Here is a 20079-nt window from a genome sequence, read left to right on the forward strand (position 1 = left end):
TAAGAACGTAGGAAAGTTTTTAGAGTTAATTTCACTGTTTCATGTTTTTTCTGTTATTTTTTATTTCACAAGTAATAATTACAACCCAAGTAACATTTTTATTTTATTTCATAAATATTACACAAATGTAGTGTATGTCTATTGGTTAAAAATACTATCGAAGTTATTGCGCCCCATGGATATTAGCTCTCCCTTCTTTTTTATATCAATATCGCACAAAATTTGAGTGTTAACACAATTAAAGAATCTAAAAATAATGACACAAGTTTGGAGTTTGAGTATTGTTATTTAACTTCTAACTCAGACATTTTTGGAAGAAAGAAAAAGTATATATGCTGCATGAATTACTTTTGTGCATTTTGCTAAAATAATATTTTTACATGCATCATTTGTTTTTAAAGATATTTTTTAAAAAACTATCCTGAAGTAAACCGAAACTTGCATATAAAACCCTTCAAAAATCAAATTTTAAGCTCAAGTCCTTTTTTTTTAAAGAACCGATTTCTCAGGAACTGTTTTGTATTTTGCTATAAAAGTTACATTATTTAAAACGGAGTAAAAATTTGTATACCTTACAATTTAATTGTTTTTTTTACTTTTATTGAATTAAATAATGCATACTTGTTAAAAAAAATTTTTTGGCACAGAATTGTCTTTGGATAAGCGAATTTTATAATTGTGCTCAAAAGTTTTTCAATTCGGTTAACAAGTCCTAGAGATGTGGTTGAAATACTCAAGAAATAAAATTAACATTAAGGGGTCCAAACTTTCAATCGCTTTCCTGACCAAACTATGAGGACCATATTTTTCCCATTGCACTTTTATATATTTTTTGTAAATCAGGAGTTATAGTGCGTCAAGTAAAGTACATTTGTTCAGAGAAAGTTCGTTTTTGTGTCTGATTTCGTAACTTAAAATATCTTATAGACTAACTAATAAGTATATTTGAGGTAGCTTGCTCGAACCATTAAGATTAAGTCTTAGCGCGTGAAAATCCGATTCGTTAAATCAGAAGTTCAGATTTTTTTTGCATACTGTAAAATGCATAACAAAAGCTGTAATTATAGATTAAACGTTTTTGAATTGAGATGGAAAATGTTTAAGCTATCAAGTGTTTAAATTATAATAGTAAATTAAGCACAGTAATAGTTTAATTTATTTTGATATTTTTGTTAAAAGCTTTCTTTCGAGAACAGAAAAAAGAGCATTTCTAATAGAAAACATAATTTTAAAATCTTTTTTATGTAGCTCAAAGAATCAACGGATAAAATATTTCTTTTATAATTAAACAAAATTATTGTTTATAAAAAGCATAAAATATAGTAATTTTTTACCCCATAATTAAGACTGTAATTTTCAAAAATATAGTTAATGAATTTACGTTTACTACTTAAGCTTCATGGCATTTAGTTGTCATACTTTTGTGAAATTCTTAGCTATTTTCATTTTGTAATGTTTCTTTTAATTGTCCTTTTAAAGTGCATCTCAAAATAAATGAAATAATAAAAGGCTAAAGTAATTAATAAAGATTTGATTCTATTTGCTTAAACATTGAAATTTTTTAAATAAAATATTAAATGAATGCAAGAAAGAAATTAAAATAATAAACTGGAATGATGCATGGCAGTCTGAATTTAATCGGATTAAATATATCCGTCGCCAAAAAATGATGTTTACCGTATAAACTGACGTAGATTCATCTTTTTGTTTTGAAAGTCATGTTGTCTTAGTGATTCGCTAGCTTAAAAGTTGTTCTCATTTTTCTTGCAAATAGATGCAGTACGAAATGCAGCATTTTAAATTAAATTATCTAGATATGGTAAGAAATAGCGACTGGCATATAATCGTTAAATTAAAATAAATTATTGTTAGGGAATAGTGTTCGCGCGTGCATTTTGCATAATTTATTCAAATAGTCATTAAATTATTTTGTTTAAAGAACTGACAAATATAAAAATTTCCTGTCAATATTTGTTATGTAACGTCGTTGCATTTTTCGTAATTAAATTTAGTCGCACAATTTTAGCTTTCTGATTTTTCACAGAAGTTAAAAAGAATATAAAACGAAATATCTTATTTGCTTAGCATTCATACACTAATTTTCTGTATATTTAAAATTTGTATTTTTTAATAGACAGCAGAAAGCTCTTGAATGATGACCGAATAATAAGGGAGTGTCAGACCATATAGTTATTACGTTCGCATGTTTTGGGGGATTTGAAATTAATTAATTAACAACTACCTATTAATAATGAAAACAAATCCTGACTGACTGCTAGAACGTTACGAAAGTAATAGCAAAAGCGATAAAAAAATGACCTCTACCCACGCAATTTGTCCATTCTTGAAAAAATATTATTGCTTCCTGGCATCTCAAATATTTTAAATCCAAAGAAACGGGTCGAAAGTAACGTACACCTCAACAGACATGCGCAAAATGTGTTTCTTAATTGGAATTAAGAAATAAAAAGAAACGATTGAAAATTCAGGAAAAAAGCGAAAGAAAATAAAAAGAATTACTATTTTAAGTGGAAAAAAAAAGAAAACTATTTGGTACCTGCAACTCGAGAAAAAGAAGATCATAAAAATCTGCTAGTTGTGTGTAAACAAGAAGGCATGTTGACCTTACAGCTATTAGGCTTTCTTTACACTCAGAGTGAATAAGTTTCTCAATCTGATTTAATTGGGAACCTGTAACCGACGTTATGTGTGGGTATCGAACCTGATTGGCTACTGAATCGTGGCATTAACAAATACCGCGATTCATCAGCTAATCAGGGTCGACACTTGCTTGTGATGTCGCTTCTAATTAACCAACTTGAATGACAAACGACTTTTTTTACTAACGCTTTTATTTGAAATAATCGATTTCTAATTTTTATTTGTAATTTATTGATGCGTAATAAAAGAAGATTAATCTAGTAGCGATTTGAAAAATAAATCATGTTTAAGAAACCATGAAATATGTTAGGAAAAAGTACCTTAAACTGCATGTATCTCGGTGTAGATATTTGTGTCCCTTAAATTTTGAGTCCCTGTATTTTGCATTTGGTGGTACAAGTAGATAAGTAGTTATTGTCTGCACTTATAAACAAAATGTACTTATAACAAATACTGCATTGTACTTATAACAAATATCTATAATGCGTTATCAACCATTTCAGGTTTCCTATGCATTGGCCAGAAAACTTTTGTTTGATTCAATCAGTCAGATTTGAAAAAAAGGAACTATAAAATTTAGCGAAGATAGTTTAATTCAAAATTTTATTTTTAAAAACTTTTTTTCTTTTTGTTTAATTTAAAAATCATAAACTTTTTGTATTGTAAGGCATAAAAATTTTGCTTTATTTTAAACTGCGTAATTTAATTTGACGAAACACAAAATTTCAGCGAAAACAGTCGAATAGTTTTTGAGTTGCGAAATTTCAAAAGGAAACGTATTTTTAAATTTTCATCTCTTAAGAATTATTCTACCATTTCTGTTCAAAATTCAGTTTTCATCAGTTGAAATTACTTAGCTTTATATTATGTAATTATTTGTGTACTTTACTATTAAATTGTGTAGTTTTAGCTTTTGGAGTTTCTGTAATATCTTATTGCATATTCTATTATGAACGGAAATTTTTACTTCATTTAATCTATAGCAAAACCTCTTCTTATCATAAAAGAATTTATTATTAATTTTTAATATTATGTTATTATGTCTTATTTTTAATTTATAATAGTTTTAAAAGGGCGCTTTCAGAATGATAATGTAACCTTAAATATGTTCTTTGATATATTGTTCTTTTATTTATTTGCGTTGCAAATCTACTATATTAAAATAGAAATGCATTGCATTGCGTAAGAGTGGATGAAATACTCTAAAAAGGCTTAGAAATCAATCAATAATAGTGTGTGTGTATGTGTGCTATTTGATCAACAGATTTATTTAGAGCAACAGAATGACGTCAGACTACCTGTTGATTTATGTTATGACACATTGGTTCTGCAATTTTCTTTGTTTTTCTTTCCTTCCATTTGCATCACATGCAACTCATGTCAATCAAATAAATTGTTCTAATTTTATTTAATAAGTAGTTTATGAGTAAAAACTAATTTTCGTATGTTTGTTCAAGTGGATTACAAAATAACTGTAAACAATTAGGGTTATATTTTATGGAGCCATATTATGGCATCGATCTGTTGTTTTAGCAATAAATCTTAAAAGCACGCAATTCATAAAAAATAATGAAAATAAATTATAAAAGTCTTTTATAAAAAAGCTTAATAGTTTATTCGATTTATTAGTTAGTTAAGATCGGTAGTATATAAATAAAAACTTATGATAATACCTAACTATCAAGAATTTTATAAATTGATAGTTATGAAAAAGGTTCGTCTAACAGCAATATTACATAATATCAAATTTTAGCCCGGTTTAAATGTTTTTTTAAATATAATAAACTAACTGAACTATGCTTGAAAAATAACAGTGACTTTAGGATTTCTGGCTTAAAAAAGCCTATCAACCCTATTTGAATTAAACCATTAAAAAAAAATTTTTTTTTTTAAAATTGATTTTTTTAAAACAAAAAATACCTACAATATAAGAATTATTGCTTAACCATTAGCTCTTTAGCTATTGATATAACAAAATATTTTCATGAAATAAGAGTTAAACTGCTTAAATATTAAAAAACTCCTAACCTTTTGATAATTAGAAAACGACTGCAATAACCTGAATTGTCAACCAGCACAGACCTCCAGATAATATGTGCTCTTGAATTAGTCAGGAAATTGTCAAAATGTGATTACGAAAAATCGGTGATACACGATGAATTCGGCTTTTAGCGGCTAGGAAAAATGACTCAAACTTGTACTAATATCCGGCACAGTACGGGTTAGAATTTGAGTCTTGGATAATTTAAAACCAAGAAATGAATGCTTTTTGGTGACTATAACTGATTGGATTAACCTTTTAGTAGTCTGGATAGCCTGTCTGGAATTCAAGGCAACTAAATAACCGTTTACACAGGCGTCACATTTTCGTTGATACTAATTGTTAATAATGTTGGAGTGTGGGTATCCAGATCTTTTCTCGAATTTATTAGCGTTTCTGTAAATAATCATTATCAAATTTCATACTTGTCATTTGAAGTTTTCACAGTGGATTCATGGCAATCCATTTGCACTATCGAGCCTGACTAGAGTGGCAGAGAAGCCTCAGAGATACTGTTATTTTCACATATCTCCCACGTGGTCTGTTACATAAGATCTACGCAATGCAGTTGCCACAAAAGTATCTCGATTTTCTACAGAACTTGCACTGAATTTACGTATGGGAGAGTTAAGATTAGATTTATTCCAATATATCTGAACATACTATGACAAGTGAAGAGTAGAAGGAAAAGTAATCCAGTGTTAGTAATTATTTTATCAATGCAAAATATTCTCGGTCATTACATTATGTTTGTAGTTTAGAAACCTATATCTCGATTTTAAATTTTTTAAAAGTAGAAGAGTAGCTAGCAGTAGAAAATATCTACATGGAACATTAGGATAATTTTTTATCTTGGTTTTCTCCCGCTGAAGAAAACATTTATACCTACTTTTTTTAAGCATAAAATGACTATTTTTGTTTTATTATTTGAGCTTGAAGTGTATTTTGAACTGGCAAATCTGTTTTTTTTTTCTCCTAAAAGTTTTAACTAACCTGTTACCTGTTGCGTGCCTTATATTTTAAGAATTCCTCAAAGAGATGCCCTGATGAACTGGGTTTTTTGAATGGTTGAATAATTATTTACTGGCTAAATTATGAAATAAGAATTTCTCACTTAATTTTAATTTTGTCAAAATAATCAAACATGTCTTTAATCAAAAATTTTAACTTTGGATTTTTTTTTCTCATGTAATTTATACTTTGATGATGAAAAGTCATAAAGTAATTAATCAAGTAAATGATGCCTGTAAGTAGTAAAGAAAATAGTAAGACTTAATAAGATATATTTTTCATACCTAGAAAAAGTGAAACTTCTACAGCTACCGAATTAAGTTTTTTATAACCGTATATTTTTTCCAGCTTTAGTTCTGTAATGAATAGAATTAAATTAAAAAGAGAAACTTAATCTTATTTTTACCAATTAATTCTTCTCTTTTATGTCCTAATTTTTTTAAAAAGAAATTCTTTCATCGACATTCGTAAAATGTTTTTTGCACTTTATACAACATTGAATATGTTCTTAAATTTTTAGCGTTTAATTTGATTAACAAGAATAAAATTCTGAGTTAGCTAGGATAAAAGCATATTTCAAAATGATTTTTTTCTTAAATTACATTCATAAGTCTTGTTTTATCTTGTGATGTTTAATTGATTTTTTAGAAGGTAGTTTTCTTGAAATGGAATTTTTATATTATAAACATAAGATATTTTCTTAATTAATATTTTGCTTTGATTTGCATTCTATTTTCCATTTCATATCAACTTAAGCTTAGTGCTAAACTTCTAGGTTTTGGTATATTATTTAACAGTAAATCTTTCCTTATTTGACAAATTTTCGTCATGTTTTTTAATTATGTAAGTTAATTTTGTTTAAGGAAAGGCTATAAAACCTGTTTTTTCGGAATGTCAAAAATATTTTCAGTAAATAACATATTTTGATACTTTTATTGACAGTTCATTGCTTTGCTTTAAAAATATTGATTTGGTTTGCTTTTAGTAATATAGTTTCTAACTAGACATGTATAGCATTTTTAATTGGTTTTACATCATGCATATTAAGTTTAAAATGTCTAATTAAAATTAATAATAATAAAATGTGTACAAAAATATCACCATAAAAATGAAAAGCGTTTGTGGGAAGATATTTTATCTAAAAAATAGTTAGTGTTATTTAGACGAAAATACTTTATGAATGCCTATGCATGTAGTGAAGTGTAAAAAATGGGACAAATAAAAATATATCTAAAAAATACAAAGCTTACTAACAGACAGCAGTAATGCTTACTAACAGACAGCAGTAATGCTTACTAACAGACAGCAGTAAAGCTTACTAACAGACAACAATAAAGCTCTCTAACAAATGATGCTTATTGAAAATTGATGTTTACTAACAAATGATGCTTACTTAAAGTGATGGTTAGTAACATGTGGTGCTTAATTATACACCTGGATTAGCTTTTTTATACCTGTATTTTGAATTCGATTTTTAATTTAACGGGATTTTTTTAAAAATTTATTTATAAATTTTTGTATGCATTTTTATGAGAATGATGTTCTTTTGTTAGTTGCCTTCTTTTTGATTTTTGCACTCATTTGTGCGATAACGATTTGTTTTTAATAAATGATAATAAAGGGTTTAGAGGTTCTTAAGTGATATAGGAATGTTAAATGATCATTTTTTATTTTATTAACTCGGTAATTTAGGTAATCTGGGAAATGACGTAGAAAGTTTTCGAAATAAAAATTTGAAACTAAAGTCTATAAAAAATAAATAGAGTCTATGAAATCATAGACTAGAGCGTATGAAAAATAAAATCAATGTTATGTAAAAAAAAAATGGAATAAATATTCAAAACTATAAATTTCTCTTAACTCAACAAAACAAAAAATATAAAAACATATAAAAAAGAGTTAAAATATTTTTTTTTCTCTTTTCTGAAAGAGTTAACCTGTTATGTAAGCTTTTTTGATCTTAAGGTCTAGATCATTAAAGTTACCAATTTGCGTTTCATGATATTTCGATTACATTTTGTGTTGTTAGTATCATTATTTGGAGCTTAAATAGAAACATAAGATACCCAGAAAAATATGCTCTGAAATTAAAATCTGAAACCACTTTTATATTTTCATAAATGTTGGCTGGCTAATTAAGAGAGTTGTTTTAAGTGATTATGTCCACTCTTACTTACCTAAAATAGAACTTTTAAATGATTCTATAGTTTCTGATTGCCATCACTGGCTAGAACAAATAACTTTTGAGAAGAAGTTTAGGAGGCTCAAGGAGGCTTATAACGAGAAAGTATATGGTTACTTATTGGTTTAATTTAACTTTTCCATCTGAATAAATGTTTTTTTATTTCTCTTAATTATCGATATTACTCTAAATTATTTTAATGCCCTTCTCTTCGGTTTCTTATATAATATGGTAGCGAAACAGGAACTTATCTAAGCATATATTACTTTACACTCTTTCAACCTGTAACTTTGTGATCTGTGTCAAATATAGAATATTTTATGAAAAATAATTTACCTAAAATTAAATTTAAAAAAAAAACAATAAAAGGATATAAAAATAAGGAGGAAAAACTAATTAAATACATAAATAACTTTTATTTAAAAACTATCCAACGTATTTAAAACACTCAGTAGAATATCTTAGAAAAAAAACTACAAACTTTGCATTTTCGAAATTCTTTACTTGGCGAGTTCCATTCCACTTCAGCGCCAAAAAAATATACTATGCCAACCACTCTGACTTTTTCGGAGACATATGACAAAAGAATATAGAACAAACTGCCAATATCTCTTCTTAACTTCCAGGTAATCCTGGAAGCATATTTTACTGCATTAAACCCCAAAGTAGCTGAAAACGAAAAAAAGTTCGAAGATGAGGAGAATCATCCCTTCTTTTTCAGGACTTGTCAGGATTCAGAGGCCTGTATGCTTCATGGTCAGTTGGTCTGCTAAAAGAAGGACTGACATTCTTTCAATAGTTGACTTTGTTGCTATAGAAACTCAACTTACTTCCAAGTTGCCTTGGTCAAATAGATATAGTGCTCCTCCATTCTTATAGGAGAAGCCACGCAGTTGTTTATTTCATAAATTTTATTTTTTTGCACTAGAAACTAATGTGATCATAAAGTATGCCTTACAGCTGAAAATTTTTGCCAAGTGACGTTTACCCGTCATACTATTGGAGATGGAATTTTCCAACTAATAAAGCTAAATATTTTTCATTTGTTGTTTGTAGGGTATTTAAAAAAATTACTTTCAGTATTTTGAGGGTTTTATTTAATAATTGGTGCTTAATTTATATAGTCACAGAATACGTTTTATTATGTTTATTGCACTTTACTTAGGCAATTTTAATTTACTCACTTTTTTTTACTTTTGCCACTATTTAAAGTTTTCATTTAAAGATAAAATAAATCAATTGTTGTTGAATACATTATAGTAGTTTTGAGTTAATGAAAGTGAAATTTTTAATTATTAATTGAAATTTACATGGTTAGTTATTTCTATGATTTTGTTTCACATTTTATTATGTTTTAACCATTGTTATTTGATGAATGTTTGCATTTTTCTTAACTGATAAGATATGATGGGGATTTGCTGCAAGATCATGAACAAGATGACGCCACCCACGTGATATCTTGTGAAAATACCAAAGTAAGTTTAATAATTAAGTAACAAATCTAATTTCTCTATGTTTATATTATACACCGAAGAGCCATTACATTATGACCACCCTCCAATTATAACAATGGGCTCGCCCAGGTTTTAATGGTTTCTCACCCAGGAACAATGTTTTCATGGGGCACATTAGGACCCATAATCCTCATAGAACAATCCCTAACGTCTGTAAGCTATTTGAACATAGTTCACCCATTCATGGCAACAGTTTTTCCTGCGGGGTATGGTGTTTAGCAACAGGATAATGCACCATGTCATAAGGGTCGAATCGCCATGGATTGGTTCGAGAAACATTCCAGTGACTTTCAAGTCATGTCTTCGCCCCCAAATTCACCTGACCTTAATCCAATAGAGCATTTGTGGTCCTACTTGGAAAACCAAATTCGTGCTGCTACGCTACCCCCTCGTAATGTGAGGGAATTGCAGGACCAGTTGGTGAGCGCTTGGTACCAGATACCTCAGACTACCTATCAGCACCTTGTGGAATCAGTGCCACGGCGGGTGATAGCAGTTCTGAGGGCTAAAGGTGGTCCTACATGTTATTAGCAGGATGGTCATAATATAATGGCTCTTCGGTGTATATAAAAATTATTTAATTACTAGCAGTATAATAATGATATTTTTCGTGCTTGCATCCGCTTATATTTGTTATCTACTATGTTAATTAAAACAAAAAATAAAACTATGTTATCAGATAAAATTCTTGTAATAGTTGTTTCTGAGCTTTTGACACAGAATTTTGCAATATCACCTAGTTGACCTTGTCCAATGGAAAAATTGCTGTTCATATACTATGAAAATATGTATTTCATTGCTCAGTTAGAATGATTTATTCCAGACTGTTTGCAAAAAATAACTAGAGTAGGGAAAGCTTATAGAAAATAGCTTATAAGCGTTTATTTTAATAAGCTAAAGCTAACTTATTCTGAGTAATTCTTCTCACATTTTCTAATGCACCTAAAGACATATAAGATGACTGTGATAAGGCTGAAAAATATAACATATTTGAAAATATTCAAGGTTTTCTTTCTATTAGTATGGCGAATTGCAAAATTTTTGCAACGTCTGATTAATTTTTTGATTCCGGATTTTTCAATTAGCTTACGGCTTATATATTGTCATTAGTTTGTGGGAAGATTAGATTTTCTACAAAAGAGAAATTTAACACTTCCATCTATCATCCCACATGTTGTGCGCAAGCTCTATAGAGAAACGAGTTTGTTCAATCGTAATTGCTCTGCCCAGAGTATAGGTCCGAGATAATATGGGAAAGTTCTGTGTTCGTTCTCAAAATCCCTTTCCTTTCTTCAAGGATTATACTATCAATCTCTACAGAAACAATTAATTTATGTGTTTGCGTGTCGGATTGTGAGAAAATGGATCACATTTAAAGCTAAGAATTTTAACATTAGACTCAAAGCCCGATTTTTGGATTTCTAGTTAGAATTTTCTAAATTTTTCCTCGGGATTTAAGATCAGGTCATTAGTGGGTTTAAATTTGTTTGTTTTTAAGTTTTAATTGTTTAAAAATGATCAGTTAGCGAATTTGTTACATTTTTATCTTGTTGCTCTTAATACCTCAACCAGCAAAGGATTTATGGGTTTTAAGTTTAGATTGCTTATAAATTAAAAAAACTTATTCATGTAGTAAAAAAAATAAGTAAATTAAGTTTAAATTAGTTTTTTAAATTATTTATAATTATTACTTAAAAATCGATTAATTTTTATGTTTGGCAATTTTTACATGTAGTAGGGGAGAGTGGGGTCAATTGTAACATTTTTTACTTAACTATTTTTAACTAACAAAAAATCCAATATATTATTAGTATTAATTAACAGACGAGTAAAGTAGACTATCCTCTGCTAGAAAAAAAAATAAATACCTTATTTTAAATGTTATTATATTAGTTATTAACAATTTTTGACAGTCGAGCACTTGTTACAATTGTCCCCACTTCCAAGGTCAATTGTAACAGTTCATAAATTCAACTAAAACATAGTTAATTATACATAATATCATAGTTGTGATATATTTTTTTTATTGAATAAAATAGTAGTGATATTTTAGGAGTAAAAATAATAATGAGCAGAGACCTAAAGGGTTAAACTTTTAACTTTAAGGGGTTAAAAATTTTAATTTATGCTGTGAAAGGTGACAAATAAAATAATGCACATGCAATATAAAATAATGTACATGCAATATGCACATGCAAATAATGCACATGCAATAAAATAATGCATCATGCCTATAATATCATGCTGGGACACACCCCAAGTGCCCGCCATTTAAAAAAAAAAGTTGCCAATTAAAAATAGAAAGTAAAGATGAGAAACAAAACTAGAAAAACCGCAATAGCCGAGAGTGAAACAAAAAATAGTTGAAAAGAAAACAGAACAAGAAAAACAAATCAGGAAACAAGAAAACAAGAAAAACAAACAAGAACATCAGGGTAAAATGCATTGCCACTCGTAAGTGGTGAGCACTCATTTGAATAAACTAAGATTCCAGAGTATCAAGATGAGCTGCTTGTGCCTCGGGAAGTTTTGTTAATAATTATAGATATTAGAGTCAGTTTATATAGTAGCGTATAATTTACATAAAAATATACCATGGATATCTCAAGTTAAATGTTATCAAAAACGTATCATTTCATTTATTAGTTCTTTTTTCAATTATAGAATATCCGTCATTAAAAATAATGTTAGTGTATCCAATGGAGATAATGAAATTCAGCTTGATGACCACAAAGAGAAATATGCATATAGATGTTTACAAGGGACATCATTATTGTAACTAATTAATCTTACAACAAACAGTACACTTTAAATTGAGTTAGATTCCAGGTGACATTCTTTTGTTGACAATATTCCTTTCTAGACGATAATTTAAACATTGCTCTATACTTCACTGAGCAAATACCTTGGAATTTAACCCCCCGTGTTATTGATCTGTTGGGGATGAATTAAAACTCTCTTTCAACACTTATCTATGCTTGTTGTATGAATGTGCAATTCACTCTTTTAATACAATAGTTTACCTTATTCTAAATTAGAACAATCGTTGGCTTTCAGTTCCATTCATCTCTCTATCCAGATTTTAAAATATTTGCCTATCATTGTAAAGTTATCTATCTTACTGCAAGAAATAACAACACCGAGAAACAAATACTGTTTTACATTTATACAAATATTTGATCTTGCCTAATTCGGGTTTGGGGAATCTAAAATCAGCTTTGTTTTTAAAACTATAGATTTTTAAATTTTTTTTTTAAAATGATATTTTTACTCGATTTTATGTCGAAATGTAGAAGTTTAAAAACGTTATATACAAGAGCTGGTTGCGTAAATGTTAGTTTAAACTTCCTAGAGAAGTTAGAATATATCAGCAGGATTAAAATTGCGTGGGGATCTATGCCCTGAAATATCGTCATACTTGGTTAAGGGTACTTTCCTATTGTGACCTATTTAAAAGCACACTAAGAAACAATTAATAATTGCCAAGGTTCCCCTAGCGGCTTACGATGACGTTTCCAACCATGGATTCTTTTGCAGTTTTTTTCCTTATGATGTCTCTTAGCTCACCTAGAAGTTCATTGCAACATTTATGCGACTTCTATTGTAGTATAATGTTTTTAAGCTTGTACATTTCGACAAAAAATAGACTAAAAATGCCATTAAGAAAACTGTAGCTTGGCGAGAGAAACCCATTGCAGATATGAAATCAATGATACGAAAGTATCTGAGATCTGTTGAAAAAATATCAGACGACAGAAAAAAAATTGTACTTTAAATTTATTTTGCTGTGTTATTTTTGGCAAGTTTTATGCTTAATGACTTTTTTAATATAGAAATTTTGTTATACAAGACTAGTTTTCGTACTAGTTATTAATTATTAATTTTAATTTAATGAAAGTCGGCATTTTTAATCATAATTGCTAAATACTACTCTTAATTTATTTTTCATTTACTAATTTGAAATTTTGTTTTCAAACTTGAAATTTTTAGTAAAGTATTGCAAGCATGAAAGTCTTAAATGTCAAATAGGTGTAGTGGGGTTTGGAAGAGAAACCTCTGGTATGCAAGATGTAAAAAATTTAAATGAAACAGATTTCCACATAATTAATTATTTCCATATTTCGATATTTAATGTTCCAGAGTCTATTTTATTTTAATTTGCACACTTCAAGTTCTCCTTCTCTCTGCACCTTGTTTCCTTTCCTTTGTTTGATTGCCTTGTTCATGCTTGTACCCCATGCCCTCTTGTTTAAGCTACTGTTTTCTTATTGCAACTTCTTTGTAATTTTTCTTCTGAATCTTTGTGTTTCCTTTTCCTATTCTGTGTTGTGATACTGAAAAGGGTCCTTAATTATAGTATAAAAGTATGATGGTGTTTTGTATTTTTTGTACTTTATAGAACATTGTTTGTTTTTTTTCATTCAAATGTTAAGTGGTCTCGCTTATAGATTTACCAAAAGTTTTAATTTCCTTACTAAGCAATCAGTCCTATTGTAAAAAACAAACTGAATTGTTTGAAAACAACTGAGTGTTTTGAAATAGTGCTTGGAATAGTTTTTGAATAACCTTTAACTCTTTTAATCCATACATTGTACAACCTTTTTGTCTGAAAACCCTTTTTTAATATAGAATTATTTTAGCTTTTCTATTTTGTTAGAATAATAAAAATAAAAATCAGGAAAATTTCTTATTGAATTTTTCTTTCTTTTCCAAATTTTATTTTTTAAAAATTGCTTTTCCTTTTTCATGAATAAATAATTCTTATTTTTTTATTGAAATAATTTTCTCTTTTACTTAACAAATACGCAAGCACATGAAACGAAAAAAAAAATTAATAACATTTAAAAAAAAAAAATTGACTCACCTTCTACTGTTTCTAAATGTTGTTTCATCAGCAGGGAAAAAAATAGTTTACTTAAAGCAGTCTCGTTATATTAAATTACCCCACCCCTCCTTCTAAAAATGAAAAAAAAAAATTCAAACTAAATAGAATATTTAGGAGATTCCGTGAAAATTTTGTTGCCTATAAATACAACGCTAAGTAAAAGAAAGTTTTTCTAATAATTTTAAATAAAAAAATCTTGAAATAATGTTTTATTTTATTACTTCAAAGTGCGAATTAATTAGTCGATATTATTTGAATTAATTTCTTTATCTGGAGTTTTTTTTTTACTCCTACAAAATATCGATAAATGAAATACGTTTATAACATAATATGAATAATTCGTTATCATACTGTACCTTTTCAATGTTTCGATATATTATCTAATAGATTTACCTTTTCAATTAATTTTTGTTTAAATGTATTATAAATTGAATTAGATGAATGCGGTACAAAAAATCCATTTTTAAGCACAATAAAAATGACTCAGGCAAACTGTTATTAAATTAACTACAATAAATACATCAGATACGATTTGTAAATATATGTCTCATTATTAGCTTTATTAATTTTGTACTTACTAATTGTGTGTTTCGTTTTTATCTCTCAAATTTTCAATAAATTATCCAGAACTTGATTGGTACTGATTTATTTATATTTTATTTAACAGTAGTAATTCTAAGTATTATACACAGTAAGAAATTTTTCGAAAAAATGGTTAAATATCAGTTTATTTAATTGTTATTTTACCGTTTTCAAACAAAACAGTCAAATAACCATAAATAAGATGGTATTCAAACTGTTAACTGTAAGAAAAACTGTTTAGTAACTGCTTTCATCTAATATAGTTAAACAACCGATACTTTATCGCACCAATTAGGCTCACTTAATAATAAAGCTATTTAGTCCCTTGTAGCTCTGTACATAATATAGCTGAGAGGCCAAATCTGTGACCGACAGAGCCGGGGTTCGAGTCCCAGCGTCGACACCAAAATACTTACTCCATTCCCTTCTTCTCAAGAAGCGTTTCCATTCTTCTGCACAAATTTGTGACCCTGAACTGTTAGAACACGATTCTCTCATTCAAGCGTATATGGCAGCGACTTAACTTCACTGTCCGTTACCTAACGAAAAACCTAGCCCCAATCTCCTGTTAAATTTCTTTTTTAGGGTTTAGAGACCATACTAGTTGTAAATGGTTTCAAAAAAGATGGAAGGTGAAATGTTCTTTACCGTAAACTTTACGGTTAATTGGATGGACAAACTGCTGCTGGTTATTTTACCATAATTATAGAATGAAACAGTGTATGTGAATCCCAAAACTTCGAGAATTGCTCGTAAAAGCAGCTATTGTGTGACCTTAACAATAAAATCTCAATGTAATTAGAATTTTTTTTTTAAATTTATGATATACTTAGTGTATTGAAAAATATTGTTTTGATACGTTTTTATAATAAATCAAATTTGTTTTTTTAGGAAAATAATACATCTAAAACTGCTGTCTGCGTAACTGAAGATTGGATATGGGATTGCATAAAACTCCAAAAACTTTTGTCTACAAATGCTTATACATCTGAATCTCCCAAGCAGAAAAAGAAACGGAAAAATAATGATTAAAAATATTTGAGCAAATTTTTCATTTTTAAGATTTATGATTTATATATAAAATAAAAAAATTGCTCTGTTTCCTAAAATAATTAATGCAAATTATTAATGCAAATAACAAAGACAAATTTTGTTACCTTTTAATATTTTTTGAACTATATTTTTATAAAATCGTTATGCCTGTCGAGTATTTTTTTCTGTAAATTAAAAAATCAGTAATTCAATCATCAAATTGAATTTTAATGTTTAGCAACGTAAGATTTTTTTTTTAAATTTTCAAATGAAGAGATAATTAGGAATAACAAATTCGTTTGATTTATTCTATTAATTTTTGCTCGTTTAAAAATGAATTAAAAAAATTGTTATAAAACAGTTTTGTAAATATAGAAATATGTGAGAATTAAATTAAATTCACAATAATTGAAAGTATTTGTAAATAAAAGACATTTCAAATTAATTGTTATACAAAGTTTATTAATTTCAAAATATTTCGAAACATCTTACACGTTTGAAAAATGTCGAATTAATGTATGTGTTTAGAAAAGAAAATTTTTTATTTTGTTTTTGAAGAAAACTTCTTAATGATATGTTTACATTAAAAATATTATTGCTTTAAACATTTCTTATGTTTTTAATAGTTCTCTTAGATATTTTATGTCACAATTTTCATTTTATAATTTCATTTATTTTGTAAACTCTTTAAGTTTTTTACAAAGGTTAGAATTAATTTTTATACTGGCACTTGACTTTAGGAAAATCTATCGATTGGATGTTTTTTTATTTCATGTTCTTGATTATTGTGTTACATTACTAGTATGTTATGTAACGCCGCAATTTCGTAAAAATATGAACTCTTTAAACCAGGGATGCATAACTATTTTCAGGCAGTGAGCTACATTACGCTATATAATTATAAAACTGCGGGTGGGGGATATTTAGATTCTGTTTAAAAGTAATGCAAATGAGTTACAAATGTATAACTAATCTTTTTCTTTCGTGCAAATAATAATAACAATTAAAGCAAATAAAAAATGTACTTATTAGATTACAAAGCAAAATATGCTAAATTTATAGGCATGCAACATAAAAGGTAACTTAAATTTACATTTGATCTAAAAGTTAACTTTCACTATTATTCAGAATGCAAAATTTGATGCTAATACAGTATTAGATTAATGTAATGATTTTTATCAGAATTTTTAAATTATGACTTTTCTTTTATTTATCTTATAATCTTTCGAAATTCTTTTTTCTTTTGTTTTAGTTTATTCGTACAAATTCATAAACAATTACAATTCACTTCAAACTCTGAACCCATTGCATGAATACTTTCATAACGAAATGGTCATATTTTGATACTTTGCGAAAAACTGTAAACTAGGTAAGTAGCTTTCTGCTACAGAGCATGGCTGAAATAATTTTTTTTCCTTTAATATTTTTGTTATTTTTACAGACAGTTCAGAGGCTGAAAAAAAGGCTTTGAGGGCGCCACAGTATGAGCATCCTTGCTTTAAACTAAGCGATTATCCCTGCTTTAAACTAAGCGAATTTTACACTTCAAAGAAGTTATTTCATTAACACAATGTCAGGAAAATAACATTTCGAGGTCATTAATGTTTATTTAATATTCAGACCTGCTTACATGTGGCCTTACATAGCCTAACTTATATCACGTGTTACCTAGTATCTAGTCCGTTGATTCACGAAATTAAAAATATGTATTCACTTACTACACAAAGTTATTACCTCATATAAATGTTCGTTAGTTTTAAATAAATAAAATACTTTTATTAATATTTTATCTTTTATACTTAGAACTATACTGTTATGCACTAAATCTAATAATGTTAGATTCTCAATTAATCATATTTTTGAAGCCAAAACAATGAAAGTGTAAAAAAAAAAGTTAAAATCCATGCCAAGAAATTAAAAATTTGCAGTAGACAATTTTATTTATTCTTATTTCGATAAAGGTAGAAAATCAATAAATTATGACTCATTGTATTAAATAATAAATCGAATTACAGAACAAAATTAATTTTTCGTCCTTTCTTTTTTTCTTAAGTAAGGTATATCGATTTTCTTGAATGAATTTTAAGAGAGGAGTTTGCTAAGACACGTGAATTAATATACCAAATATATTTTTTATAGACTAAAGTTTAGTTTATGGTGTTGAGGACTTCATTTCTTTAGTTTGAGTACATTTAACCATATTTTGGTGCTGTTTATTTGTTTATTGCTATGTCAGCTGGTATACAGTCCAAATAAATTCATCTGTAGGGGTAAAATTAAAAGTGCTATACGAGATATTGTTGTTATAGAACTTGACGTAGAGTTACTGAAATTTTAAGTGCTTTTCGAGAATTGTTACTCATTTTTTGCTTTGCACAATGACTATTCTCTTTTTATTGCAAAAGCTGTCGGTAAATTTTTTGTTGTCTTGCGATTTTTATTTTATGAGCGCACTTCCTTCAATATGTGGCCCTTCTTAAGAAGTATCCTAAATATCACTAAAGAAGGTGAACATTTGTGTACTATGGATAAAAATAATGATTAAAAAGCAATTGCAATCAAATTTTTTTTAATGTAATTTTTGTTTTAAAAGGAAAAACAAAAATACCATCTAAGTTATGATACAGCAGTTTGTGTTTCATCTCATTTAAATTATTTCTGTTATGTATCGATTTAAATATAAAATAATTAGCATTAGAGAATTATAGTTTTCAGCATTAAATAATTGTTTAAAATCTTTTTTTTGTTTGTTTATATAATTGACCTAAAACGTAGTGTCATTATAATTTTGGAGATTGCATGTAAGATTGATCTATGTAAATTTAAGATATGTAAGATTGTATATAAGTAAGATTAAAGGATTAGATAGCTGAATTTGTGAGAAAAGCTATTAAGTCTGTATTATATGACAGAAAAGTAATAAAATTTAATGTTTTCATTCTTAAGAATTGAAATTAAATTTCAAAAACATTAAGACCTGACAATAGTGAAGAGTGTCTTTGCTGCTAGTTCAGTAATTTACAATTGATATTTTTACTTGGATTTAATATCATATGAATTAATTTATTTTATAGTACATTTACACTTTTGTAATGAAATATTTTATTTAAATGACAATCAGTATTGTTTTTGAAGCTGAAGATGTTTCTTCGACAAGTAAAATTTTTTGTTGCTGCTTTTGTCTTTGTTGCATTATAGTATTTTGTAATAATAAAATAAAATCTCTTTATTCGCAAAGTTTACTTTTGTTTGATTTTAATCTTTCAACTCTTCATATACTTAATCTTCAGAAACGAGACAGCAATGTCTCGTTTCAGAATCAATTCAGTCTGATTTTTTTAATGCATGCGATAGTTGGGAATATAATAAATAAATTGTTTTAGTAGTTTATAATAAGAGTAATAAAAGTTGTGATTTGTCCATATGGGTTTTTTGTTTTTCAATCTAATATCAAAGGGGCAGTTTCATATGTATCATTTGCTCTTCACGGAGGAAGTGATAATTATTTTTTATTACAGAATTAAAATTATTATTTTTTTGTTGCATTTTTTACAATAGTAATTTTAATAAAGTATTTTCAATTATCGCTCTCAATATTCCCCTTTATAAACAAAGCACTAAGACTCTAATAAAATTTCTGTGAATTTCTTGTGCTTTCTGCATGCACATAAAGGCCACCATTTTGCATCATACTAACCTACAATTTTTAAGCTTTGCCCTATCTATTCTTTTAATTTAAGAAAACACGAGACCAAGCCCCACAGTTTGAGACGAAACAGTTCGGGTACAAGGAAGCCGAATTGTATTATTAATATTCCTTTTGTAATAAAAGAATATATTGCATGCTCTAAACATACATAATTGTCTACATCTTTTCTTAACATTAACCTGTAATTTTGAAAATTGGTTAGATAGATGAATGGTGTTTAAAATATAAATGTAAGCAACAACAGTCTCGAGATCTACTTCCGGTTAGAAAGTATAAACCTGCTTATTCTGCGAGGTGATATTTTCAAACAGATTATTTTGTTTTTAATAAAATAAATAAATTATATAATTTCAAAGATCAAATTTGCTGTATTTTATTAGATATTAATGATATTAAGTAATTCTGGTGAGTTTGAAGTGAAAATTGGTTTTAGTTATTTATTAAAAGTTATTTATTATTTAG

The 20079-nt window shown here is 27.6% G+C and overlaps 1 protein-coding gene across 4 annotated transcripts in view; it reads left to right on the plus strand.

Annotated features, from left to right (window-relative positions):
• The window catches only part of DNAlig3 (DNA ligase 3), a 115627-nt gene extending 96482 nt beyond the window's left edge, over nt 1–19145 (plus strand). For 3 of the 4 annotated variants that reach the window (XM_087169151.1, XM_087169150.1, XM_087169152.1), the window contains 2 exons: nt 9298–9370; nt 15768–19145. In XM_087169151.1, coding sequence (XP_087025277.1) covers nt 9298–9370; nt 15768–15908 — 214 coding nt within the window. In that variant the 3' untranslated portion in view covers nt 15909–19145. The remainder of the gene's footprint in view (nt 1–9297; nt 9371–15767) is intronic. The other variant, XR_015435890.1, reaches the window with a different exon arrangement.
• The last annotated feature ends 934 nt before the right edge of the window (nt 19146–20079 follow it).

The sequence above is a fragment of the Parasteatoda tepidariorum genome, chromosome 8 (genome assembly GCF_982258835.1).
Source record: "Parasteatoda tepidariorum strain Cologne lab strain chromosome 8, Ptep-v5.0, whole genome shotgun sequence".
In the NCBI taxonomy this organism is placed as follows: Eukaryota; Metazoa; Arthropoda; class Arachnida; order Araneae; family Theridiidae; genus Parasteatoda; species Parasteatoda tepidariorum.